The sequence below is a fragment of the Saccostrea cucullata genome, unplaced genomic scaffold, assembly GCF_032062105.1.
Source record: "Saccostrea cucullata isolate Sc308-1 unplaced genomic scaffold, CSIRO_AGI_Scuc_v1 ctg15432, whole genome shotgun sequence".
Classification (NCBI taxonomy): domain Eukaryota; kingdom Metazoa; phylum Mollusca; class Bivalvia; order Ostreida; family Ostreidae; genus Saccostrea; species Saccostrea cuccullata.
This window is the reverse complement of record NW_026940862.1, coordinates 1-11,899: the sequence shown is the minus strand read 5'-3', so window position 1 is coordinate 11,899 and position 11,899 is coordinate 1. Positions and strand designations below refer to the sequence as shown.

The window sequence follows — 11,899 nt, the reverse complement described above, 5'->3', positions numbered from 1 at the left end:
TTAGTTCATTTTTATTTTTTATTTGTTTAAGATGATATGAAAAAGTAGTTTTATGCCAATTTTTAGTATTTTGTTCATGTAGCTTCCTTTGTGTTCCATGAAAATAAATTGGCTAGGATTTAAATTTCCTAGAAAATGTCTGTAAAAGGAAATTCATGTATATGGAGATTATAACAAACAGAATTCAAGCTCAAAATCTCTAAATCTCAGACCTCTAACACATCAGAGGTGGGATGAGGTGCCATGGTGGATTGAGTAATCCTCTTCCAACTGGTCACACCCACCATGTGCTCTTTGTCATGATCAGGAAATGGAAAAATATGTTGACAATTCAGTGTGTAAATAAAGATAACTTGATCATGATAGTACAGTGAAACATGGAAACTTGTCTAATACAGATGCTGTGTATATAAATCTTACCAAATAAAATGTCAAGTTTAAATCCCTTAAAGGTGCATATTCTCTAATTCGGAATGTTGTCTAATACCACCAATGTCTTTGGAACCAGTTTTATCTGGATTAGACAAGTTTCACTCAATGCTTTAGAAGCTCAGTATGTATTAGACTTTACTTACCCAGTAATTTCCTGTCTTTGTAGCCAACCAGCATCAGCAGTATCTCCCTCACAGAGAGTGCCCTGTCACGACTGGACCGCCGCGAGGCCGAGACGTGGTGTAGCGGTCCCTTACCTCAGTACGAGGCCATTAATGGACAGAACAGGTGAGTTAAGACAAAGAGGTGTTCAGATAGATTCACACTACATGTAATGTTACACTAGGAGTGGACCCTTACCTCAGTACGAGGCCATTAATAGACAAAACAGGTGAACTAAATAACAGATAACAGGAACAAGTACATCTTAGTACTTTTTAGGTCAAAGGTCAAACTCATGCAATGCAAAAAAAAGAAAATAATTCAGATGATAAGTTGATAACTAGTTTTTCTTTAACTTTTTAAATGAAATTTCAATGAAATAATACATATTTCAACTCCCAACATACAGCGTACCTTCATAAAAATAAACAATTCTATGCATTTAGGTCAAAAGGTCATGGGAAGAAATATCATGCATAAAACAAGGTTTCCAGTGATAACTTCAGTTCTCTCTGAGTTTTAAAGATTTTGATGTTCCACACAATGTTGATGACACTTTACTTTACACTTCTTAGTTTGATATTGAAGCATTTATGTAACACTCTCATTAAAGGGATGTTGAGTTTTTAGCTCACCTGAGACGAAGGCTAAAGTGAGCTTTTCTGATCACATTTTGTCCGTCGTCCGTCCGTCTGTCTAGCTGTCCATCCGTCCGTCTGTTAACTTTTCACATTTTCGACTTCTTTTCAAGAACCACTGGGCCAATTTTAACCAAACTTGGTACAAAGCATCCTTGGGTAAAGGGGAGTTTAAATTGTTAAAATGAAGGGCCAACACCCCTCACAAGGGGAGATAATCAAGAAAATACAAAAATAGGGTGGGGTCATTAAAAAATCTTCTTCTCAAGAACCACTGGGCCAGAAAAGCTGAAACAATAGGGAATCCAAGTTTTACATAGAAATATATAGAACAAATCTTTAAAAATCTTCTTCTCAAGAACCACTGGGCCAGGAAAGTTGAAACTTATGTGGAAGCATCCTGGGGTAGTGTAGATTCTAAAGTATAAAAATCATATGAGGGGAGGGGGTAGGGGGCACGATAGGTATAGCAAGAGGGGAAATCTGGTAAAGAACTGCATCACCCAAGTTACTCAGGTGAGCGATGTGGCCCATGGGCCTCTTGTTTCTACATCATTGCAGAAAAAATAATGAATTGGCTAATTAGACATTAGTGAAGAAAAAAAAAAGAAAGGTGAACTAGATTACCGATAATATCTGATAAATTTTGTTTATTAACATCACAAGATTACTCTTTTAGAATGCCTTTTCATTCATACATGTACATGATATTCAAATCTTGCAACTCTCAAAAGATGTAATATTTTATTGAATTGGGTAAAGGTTCTGTAGATAATTATGTTTTTAAATTGATGTGTACATGATATTCCAATGGCTTATATAGTGTGATATTAATTAGTTGAACTGAGAGAAGAGTGTTGACCTATGTTAAAGTTATAGTCCCCATATACAGTTAAGAGTTTGATAGATTAAAGTTCAATGATCCTCGGGGGCATTGAAGTTACTGGCCATTGTATTATGAGTACTTGTCATTGTCACAAAGGTTTGATGGAGATTTTATCATGGAGTACATTACACCTAATTTGTGTAAAATTAACATAATGACACACTAACTGATGTTACTACCCCCATATCTCCCCTTGGCCTAGTCAGAATCAATTCTTCATCAGAGGGTGCTTGTGGATAGAAGGTTTTCAGTTACCTTGAACCCTTGGATAAAAAGCCAAGTTTTAAAAAAAGTCTGTAAAAAATCCTTATCAGTAACTTATTTTATCTCCCTTTCATTTGTTGAGTACAGGTGGCTAAAAAATATGTAGTGACCTTGAACCAAAATTTCTAGATCAAAGGTCAAGGTTAAAAAGCTTTCTGTTTAAAATCCTTGTCCAGAACACATATATTTTCTTTCCGTTTGACCCAGTCAAGCTCAAACTATAGATTACCCATTGGTAAATGGGTTTGAAGTGACTTTGAACAAAAAAATTTGATTAAAGGCCAAAGTCAGAAACATCTCCCTGTTTGGATCACATTTTCTCTCCCCCTTGGCCTAGTTTGGCTTATACTTCACCCATAGAGTGCCTGTCGGTGGAGGAAATTCAGTGACTTTGGGTCCACATTTAGATATAAGGTCAAGGTAGAATGCCTTTTCATGTCAAATAATTGTCTATATATGCTTTCACTTTGGCCCTACCTGGCTCAAACTCTTTTCATAAGAAGGCTCATGGATGTGCATTGTCCTTATGCTTTTCTAGGTTAGTGGCTGAGGATATAGCAAGTAGTGCTTTTGTTACTTGAAAACTTTTCAGTGGAATTGAAATTGATATTTTGAAGTAATCAACTTTAAGTTTCACCTTAAGTTTGAATTCAAGTAGGCTAAATATTTTTTTATTTTCAAAAAAAAACTTAATAATACATACATCTAGAAGTGATTAATTTAACTGTTGTTCTAAATAATATTAAGATAAGGAAAGTATATGTAACTCATAAAGATTGAATTTTAGTTTTGACTTTCTCTAAAATTTGTGTATCCTTGTTTTGCCTAAATGCCAACTGCAGATTAGTAAGCTAAACGTACACATGTTCTCTGGATTTTCATAATCAATAGAGGAAAGAGGTAGTCCAGAGGAGAGACACTGTGTTCTTCTTCTGTAATGAAGGAAAAAATGCCTCGTCTAGAAATTTCATACTCCAGTGAGTTAATTTGTTTCCATTGATCTCTTCATTGTGTTTTGGCCGAAGGCGATCGCAAAACAATTTTTCTCAGAGATGAAGGTTACTTGTAATTTATGGACAAGTTTATTAAGAGAGTAAATCATATTTTTGCAAATTACAATTTTCTGAAGTTTTCACCTGACAGAGAGTGCAGGATACTTGTAATATATATTGAATTTTTCTGGCTCCTTTTGAGGATGTTCAACAAATCAAACAAATTAAAGTTTTCTTACATGTATACAATATCTTAACCCCCCCCCCCTTCCCTAAAAAAAGAAATGCTACTGTAGCTTTTTCCTTTCCCAGTTTTATGAAGTGTATTCAATTTGCTGAGGTTAAAGTTTTAGTTGGTTAACTCTAAATTGAATTTTAGAAATTAGTTAGTACATTGAACACAGTAGGAAGGAAATGCAAGAAAAAGATGTTAAAAGGAAAAATGTTAGATTTATATGCCTAAAAAATAAACATAAGAAGAAAGGAAAAAAGTGCCAATAACTATGTATGCATCAAAAATTTAGTTGACATTTCTTAACATAAATTTTAAAATCAAATTTTTCATTTCTATGTTAATTACATTTTCGTAATATCTTTTCTTTCAGACAGGCTATTTTGTCCAACGTTCTCCAGACGTACACGACGGAGATCGCGGAGTTGACAACTCAGTCTCATCTTTGGTTCTGTAAATCATCCTCCAGGTAACCAATCAATAACCTGAGCCAGGATTATTAATTATAATTAACAGATACTTTAGCGCAGGCAAAAATTTTCCATACTCCGTATCTCGTATCTGTCTCTTTCTCTCGAGATCAACGATTTTTAGAAAGATCAAGCTTACAAAGTGATTAGTGGGGTAGACTTAAGGATTTGGTGGAAATTGCGTTCCAATGTAGACTAATGGGAAATCGGAATTACCTAAGGTCGAATAGGATTCTTAAACTCAACCTGTTAATGTGATTGTACATGAAAAGAAAGAATGACACTTCAACGTATAAAGGGTTGACATTGATTTTGTAAGATTTTTTAAATTCATCTCCAATTACAACGAAAAACAAAGGAATGAAGTGAACATTAAAACATTTTTTAAAAAATCATTAAACAATTCAACAAAAGTATCTCAAAAACCTTTATATCGAGTTCAGTGGATATCCCAAAGTTCCAGCAACTTTTGGTAAATGGTACATGTATCTCAAAGTGTTCTCTCAGTCCCATCACATTCAAGATAACAAGCTTTTACTGTATTAATAACCTTTCCTAATATGACAAGTCCAAATTTATGCAGTTCATGTGCAAGTAAGGTTAGATGATGATGCCTCACCTGCAACAAAGAGAGACAAGTTTTAGGCTACCTTCAATTTTAAATTGGGAAAATTAATAGGCATCAATGTTGAAAATTAAAAAAAAAGGGGGGGGGGGGCTGGATTTCCAGACTACCCACCAATCCACTTTTTTCTATCCTTGGGAGGGGGCAAAACAAACATTATCATAATTTATAGATAGCCTTAGCTAAATGTGTTTAAAACCTATCATTTTTATGTATTGTAGGATAGCTACCACTGGATTCCTCAATCTGTCGGACCTTTACACTGATGAGGAGGTTGCTACATTTTCCCTGTCTGACTCCCCCCAGCAGGACAGGAGACAGAGTCAGTATGGGGACCTACCCCCCAGGCTGGCTGTCAGTCCCTCCCTAATGATTGAAATGCTCTCAGGCCTATACTATGTCACGTAAGTGTCTCCTTTGAAGTGGACATAAATAAATGATCAGTAAAATATCCCAAAGGGATTTCACATGAAATTTCAAATTTAATTTTGTTTCATTTGAAACAATCCAGTGTGATAATTTTTTTTTATTCGATTAATCGATCTCAATAAAGTGTGTTTATTAGTTTACACTTTCAGGGAAGATAACTCTAACATTCTTGAGTTAAATATTTTTTTTCTGTCACTAGGTTTAATAGCCAGCCTTCATTAGGACTTAAAGCTATTTATGATCTTCATCACAGAGCCAGCTATGAGCTGTATGCAGATGTTCTACTGGTCAGTATATACCTGGTACACTGTAAAATGACATTTTTCATAAGAACTGTAGAAAATAGGACAGTATCTAGAATTTGAACTCTTAAATTCATGATTCATATAATACGGTATAAAGACACCAAAATTTATACATTCTTATTCCTAAAAGCAAAATCAACACTTTTTTTAAATAATTATATACCTATGTGAAATTAAGTCAGGGACTTGGTTAGTGTTTAATCATTGTTTTCCTCCTTGTTGTTCTGTAGGTAACGAATGCAATGACTAACAGCCTCCAGTCCGTGGTGTCCAGTTCCAGTGACAGTGTACGAGGAATGATGGCCGTCACCCCGTCTACTTCAGCACACTCCATCTCCAAATCAGCCATCACCAACGCTTCATTTAGGGCCAAAAAATTGCCAGGTAACATAAAATTACATGTATTGCTTGCTAGTCTATAGGGAGTCCTAGATTTTAGATTTTTTTTTATACTTTTATATAGAGTCCTTTATTAAACTGCATTTTCCTATCAAGGATTCTAAATAGCTGCAGAAATATTTTGTTACTATTGTAAGTCTAGGAGTAAGTGCTTGTATAATGATATGATGATAATTTGATAGGATGATTGGTGGATTAATGTTGAAGTCAATTGTTTATTGAGGCGACAGTGATACATGTGTATCATTTGTCAATTATATTGAAATAAAGAACAATTATTACTCAATCATTTGCTTCTAGATGATATCAGCATAGTTCCGGACGAAGACACGGCCAAATTGGCAACCATTGATGAAGACACCCAAGAAGTTGTCTCCCCTAAGGCAGCACCTAAAGCCTCTAAGTTCAACATAGCCAAAGCAATTCTCAAGGGTGATAAATCCAAACCGAAGGAGCCGAAGAAAGAGGCAGCGGATCACAAAACCAGTTTGTCAAACGGAGATGCACCAGATGTTGCTGTTGTTAAAAACAATTCCAGAATTGTTGTTGATAACTTTGAGATGCAGCCCTTCAACCGAAAAAATTCTGATCTTGAAAACAGTGAAGATAAAACTGTGTCATCTCCTTTGATACCTAAGCCCCATTCTACAAGCAGCATAGGGAAAGACATGAAAACCAGGCTACAAGATCACACGCGCAATCCCTCGGGCTCCTCCGTTAATTCAGACAACTATAGCACAAACTTGTAGGCATGCTTATAGGTCATCAATAGTTATTTATTATAAATACTGACTTTTTATGCTTCGGATATTGAGAGTATATTTTTTTGAAGGGAAAATATAGGGTTATATTTTTTGGTTTGTAAATTTAATGTGATTAATGAATGTGATGATTCTTTTTAGAGTTTTTAAGCTATGTATGTTAGAAGTTTTTCCTTGATATCTTATATATTTGTGAACTTAATATTTTCATGCACTTAATCTTTGCAATTAAACTAAAAAAAAAGCTTTAAAGATGCCTCAAAATCCCCCCTAATATACAATAACTTATTTATATATGTTCTGTATTCTGTATGGAGAAAAGTTCTTGTAAGGGAGAAAATCTGTTTTTGAAATGAATTTAAATGATCAATTAAGGTGCTTCTTAATGTGCTGTAATTGTCTTTCAGTACACCTGTACATATATAAGGCATTCCACAATGTGATACTAATCTAGTGCTGAACCGACAAGTATATGCACTATTACTACACGTAAAAGCTATGAATACATGTACAGTCAACCTACTTCAGAGTGAAATTCATTACAGTGAACATCTGATTAAGAACTAGCCTACTAATGTTTTATTTGTAAGCATCACTGATTAATCAGGATGTTCATCATAACCATGTTTTCCTGTGGGGCAGTTATGGCCCGGCTAGTTCAATGGGGGATCAAATATAGGTTGAACCAGTAATGCCTTTTTAGGAATAAAGTTTCTGAATCTACCTCTTTTTGTGACTTGTACATATGCAATATATTAACCATTCAGAGCATTCTACAAATTATTAAACGTTATGTTTACTTTTAAAAAATTTGTATAGGAATGCATAGTTTGTAGATAATTATTTATTTTAAATGCATTAGGTTAAACAGTATATGCATTAACAATAAATGAATTCCTTATGGTTAAAAAAGAAGAGTAACCGTTTTAATTTGGCATTAAATCTAGTCACCAGTTTCATTTATTGCAAAAAAAAATTATTAGGAGTATATGTATAGTTAGGGTGGTGTCTTAACATCTCTTAGTGATATTTTTATAATAACATGTACATACACCAATTTACATTTAGTCTTTGTAGAGCAGTGCAGAGAAATATAATACATAAAAGTTTGATAGATCGTTCTGGGGTCATAAAACTGATACCGTATAAGTGGAAATTTTAGCGAAACACAAATTTAGCGATTTGTCCTCAAAAAGTGGTATTCAATTATTAGCAAGATATAATGTTAGCGATTTTAAAATGCTCACTAAAGAAGTTATTACATATAATATGCAATTAATTTTTAGCGGTATTCATTTTTAGTGATCTCAGCACCCTCGCTAATGCCAAAATTAGATCCTCGCTAAAAATTCTGCTTAAACGGTATGAGCTCACTTTTGTTCCAAGTCTCACTTTCCCACTATTAATCCTTTTTTTAAAAAGAGAGACTGAGTTCAAAAGCGAATTCATCTCAGTTTTATGACCCCCATATGGAGCCGGGATGCACAACTCCAGATCAGTTCTTCTTCTCCGCACACCATAGCTTAATATCTGTCATAGACTGAATCTGTGTCTGTTTTCATAGTGCTTAAAGTCAATATAACAGGCTGTGTATTGTCTCAGCAACATTTTTTCCTCCTGCTTATCCTTAATTTGTCTCAGCTCACACACAAGAATATTCCCATGCTCTAAGAGGGATCACATTTCAGATAACCATTTGACTTCTAAAACTTCCCGACATTTGGTTTCAGTTTATTTTCAAGATGTGATTTATGTTTTCTTTGAGAGGTTGCATATAAGATGTCTAAAGAACTAGGTCTTGTGTGTTTATGCATTATTTTTATTTTATGTTATGTAATACTATGCTCAAGTTGGATAATAATGTATTCAGTGTTTTGTTTCTGTTTTAAAATTGCAATATCTGCCAGTTTTAATTTAACGAAAAAAAAAGACATGAATTCAAAATTCTTAACACTGCAAAAAAAAATGCACATTTTATGATTATAGATTTATACCTAACTTCTAAAGGAGGAAATTCACTATTTTTTAAATATCCATTTAATTTGACCTCCATTAATTATCTATGAAGACTGGGGTAAGAGGCAATGATAAAGTTAAAATGCATAATATTATGCTGTCTTTACTTTTTTAATTGATACATGTGTACTGATTTTCACTGAGAAATAGTTTTAATTGATTTATGAAACTTTGTGTTTACAACAAGTTCTGAAATAAGAGATAAGAATACGTGTGATTAATGATGATAATGTATGCATATTTGTTCACAACTAAAGAAAATTAGTCATTCACAAAGTCTGAAGATAAACTATTTATTGTTAGCTTATAGTCAAAGACATAAATACTGATGAATGATATTTATGTCTTTGCTTTAGTGTAGAGTTGGTAGATCTTTCAACATAAGATTAAAACTGTTTTCTTTATATGTACAAAAGAATATTTAATAAATTATTATAAATTATTGAATTTTAAATTTTATTGACTATTGTGAATTGAGGCTGGAGCAACCCTTAAAATAGGGTTTGACGTACATTTCATACTATTTACACAACAAAAATGAAATGTTGATCTAACAGTCAGTTTTAAGAGTACATATTCTCTAACTAATTAGAATCAAAGTGTGTCAGCAGGCATTCAGCGGTCCCCACCCCCATTTGATCCACCACTTGTTTCTGGAGTAGGCTCAGATTCAGTAGGTATGGTCGGGGGCTTGGGAGGAGGTGACATCATCATAGAGTGATGTGGTGGTGAAATCATCAAGGGGGCACCTGTTTGGAATAGATGATGAAAAATTTGAACATTATTACAGGCATACGGAAAAAAAAGCATGAATTATAATCTTATGAAAAAAATATCCATGATGAATCTTTTTCCTATAGTTAAAGGACAAACCATGTTTCACTTTTTAGCTCACGTGAGCTTTTCTGATCACCTGTTGTCTATATTCCGTTCGTCCGTCTGTAAACTTTTCACATTTTCAACTTCTTCTCAAGAACCACTGGGCCAATTTGACCAAACTTGGTACAAAACATCCTTGGGTGAAGGGGAATTTAAATTGTAAAAATAAAGGGCCATGTCTCCTTCCAAGAGGAGATAATGAAGAAAATACAAAAATAGGGTGGGGTCATTAAAAATCTTCTCAAAGACCATTGTGCCATAAAAACTGAAACTTATATGGAAGCATCCTGGGGTAGTGTAGATTCTAAATTAATCAAATCATGACCCCCAGGAGTAAGTATAAGGAAAAAACCTTTCAAAATCTTCTCATGAACCACTGGGCCAAAACACTGAAACTTATGTGGAAGCATCCTGGGGAAGTGTAGATTCTAGATTGTTCAATTCAGGACCCCCAGGGGTAGGGCGGGGCCACAAAAGAGAACCTAAGTTTTACATTGAAGTATATAGAAAAAAAACTTTAAAAATCTTCTTCTCAAGAACCACTGGGCCAAAAAAGCTGAAACTTATGTGGAAGCATCCTGGGGTAGTGTAGATTCTAAATTGCTCAAATCATGACCCATGGGGTTGGGTAAGGTCAAGATAGGTATTACAAAGGGGGAAATCTGTTAAAGAATAGAATGGCCAAAGTTACTCAGGTGAGCCATGTGGCCCATTGGCCTCTTAAGTCTTTAAAAAATTCATTCTGCCAATTTCATACTGAATATTTTTATAAATAAATTGAATGATTTTTGAAAGTATGAATTTATATTAGAGAATTTAATTATAACAATTCTGGTAATAATTTTTTTACATAATTTCACAGCATGGTAATTACCATAAGCTCTGGGTAAAGGAGGAGACATTCTGTCAATGACTATATATCTCTCTGGGTAGATTCTGCTGGGAGCAGGGCATGGGCAGCATGATGGAGCAATGGGAGGGAGGAAACTTCCAAGGGGTATTGTCCTGGTGAGTCCTGCTAGCGGGATTTCACCCAGCATAGTCCGGGGGATGCCATCATAACTACCAAGCACTCCCAGAGACAGAGTGCAGACTAATGCTGCTGTGATCAGCAAGATACCTTGTGACATGGTGCCTGAAAATATCGTACATTATTAAAAACAATTTGCAAATAAAAACAAAAATTGACCAAGGTTAAAACTAATCAGTGATGATAATCCATGTTTTCTTTTGTGAATAGTAATGGCAAAATTTCTCATAGTAATATAATTTGAAAACTTTCTATTCTGAAAACTGCATGTAGAAGCTAGGTGACATCCCAATAATATCAATGTGCCTGATGAACATATTTTAATATATAAAAATGGCTTTTAAGTTCCACAACCTGGTATTTTTAGCTCACCAGAGCTGAAAGCACAAGTGAGCTTTTCTTATTACATTTTGTCTATAGTCTGCCTGTTTGTCCATCTGTAAACTTCACTTTTTGACTTCTCCAGAACCACTGGGTCAATTTCAATTAAACTTGCCACAAAGTATCCCTGGGTAAAGAGGATTTTCAAGTTTGTTTAAATGAAGGACACAACCATTATTTAAGGGGAGATAAATCAGAAAAAGTGAAAATTTGGTGGCAATTGTTTTAAAAATCTTTTTCTCAGGAACCACTGGCCAAAAAAAGTTGAAACATCTGAAACTTATTTACATAATATAGATTCAAATTTGTTCAAGTGATGACCCCTGGGGTATGGTGGGGTCACAATGGGGGATCAAAGTTTTTCATAGAAGTTATATAGAAAAAAATCTTTAAAAATCCTCATCTCACGAACAGCAGTCATAATTAATTTTATTAAATATGATCGAAGCATCCTCGGATAGTGTAGATTCAAATTTGTTCAAATGATAAACCCCAGGGGTAGGGTGGGCCACAATAGACAATCAAATTTTAACAAAAAAAATGTACAGTGTAAAGCAAAAAAATCTCAAGAACAGCAAAGCCATTTTTGTTATGTTGATATTGAAGCATCTTCAGGTTGTTTGTAAAATATAAGATTTTGGAATTTTTTTATGCTATTAATCCGTTACATTTGAAAAGTATATGAAAAATATACATTTCTAACAATATACAAGGCAGTAAATGCTAATTACCAGGTAAAGGCGTGCTGCAAAGTGAAACACATTAATTTTGCTTCCTAGCAATTTTTAAAGAGTGCTATTTAAACTGCATGGAGTATTTTAATTAATTAACTAAAGTATGAAAAACTAGACTACACATTGAAAGTATAAATTGTAATTTACTTACCTTGCTTATTGATTTATGAATACAAAAGAAACCAAATTTTTCATCCTTGTGTTTTTATATTCATTTAAAATGTTTTTGTCACGATTTTGTGAGAGAAATTTGGAAGATTTCTT

General features: G+C 34.0%; 2 protein-coding genes across 2 annotated transcripts; one reads left to right on the top strand and one right to left on the bottom strand.

The window, feature by feature from the left end:
• Positions 1-598: 598 nt before the first annotated feature.
• On the top strand, positions 599-7,392 carry LOC134256478 (hyccin 2-like; the record flags this gene model as incomplete). The annotated part of the gene is made up of 6 exons (XM_062739117.1): positions 599-720; positions 3,980-4,075; positions 4,923-5,105; positions 5,330-5,417; positions 5,666-5,819; positions 6,135-7,392. Coding segments are annotated over 6 exons (1,092 nt in total), but the record flags the coding sequence as incomplete, so codon positions are not given.
• Positions 7,393-9,226: 1,834 nt separating this feature from the next.
• Positions 9,227-11,887, bottom strand: LOC134256476 (uncharacterized). The gene is made up of 3 exons (XM_062739116.1): positions 11,787-11,887; positions 10,365-10,625; positions 9,227-9,360 (listed from the first exon to the last, which is right to left on the bottom strand). The coding sequence occupies exons 2-3, from the start codon at positions 10,618-10,620 to the stop codon at positions 9,227-9,229; spliced, it is 390 nt and encodes a 129-aa protein (XP_062595100.1). The 5' UTR covers positions 10,621-10,625; positions 11,787-11,887.
• Between the last annotated feature and the right edge of the window lie 12 nt (positions 11,888-11,899).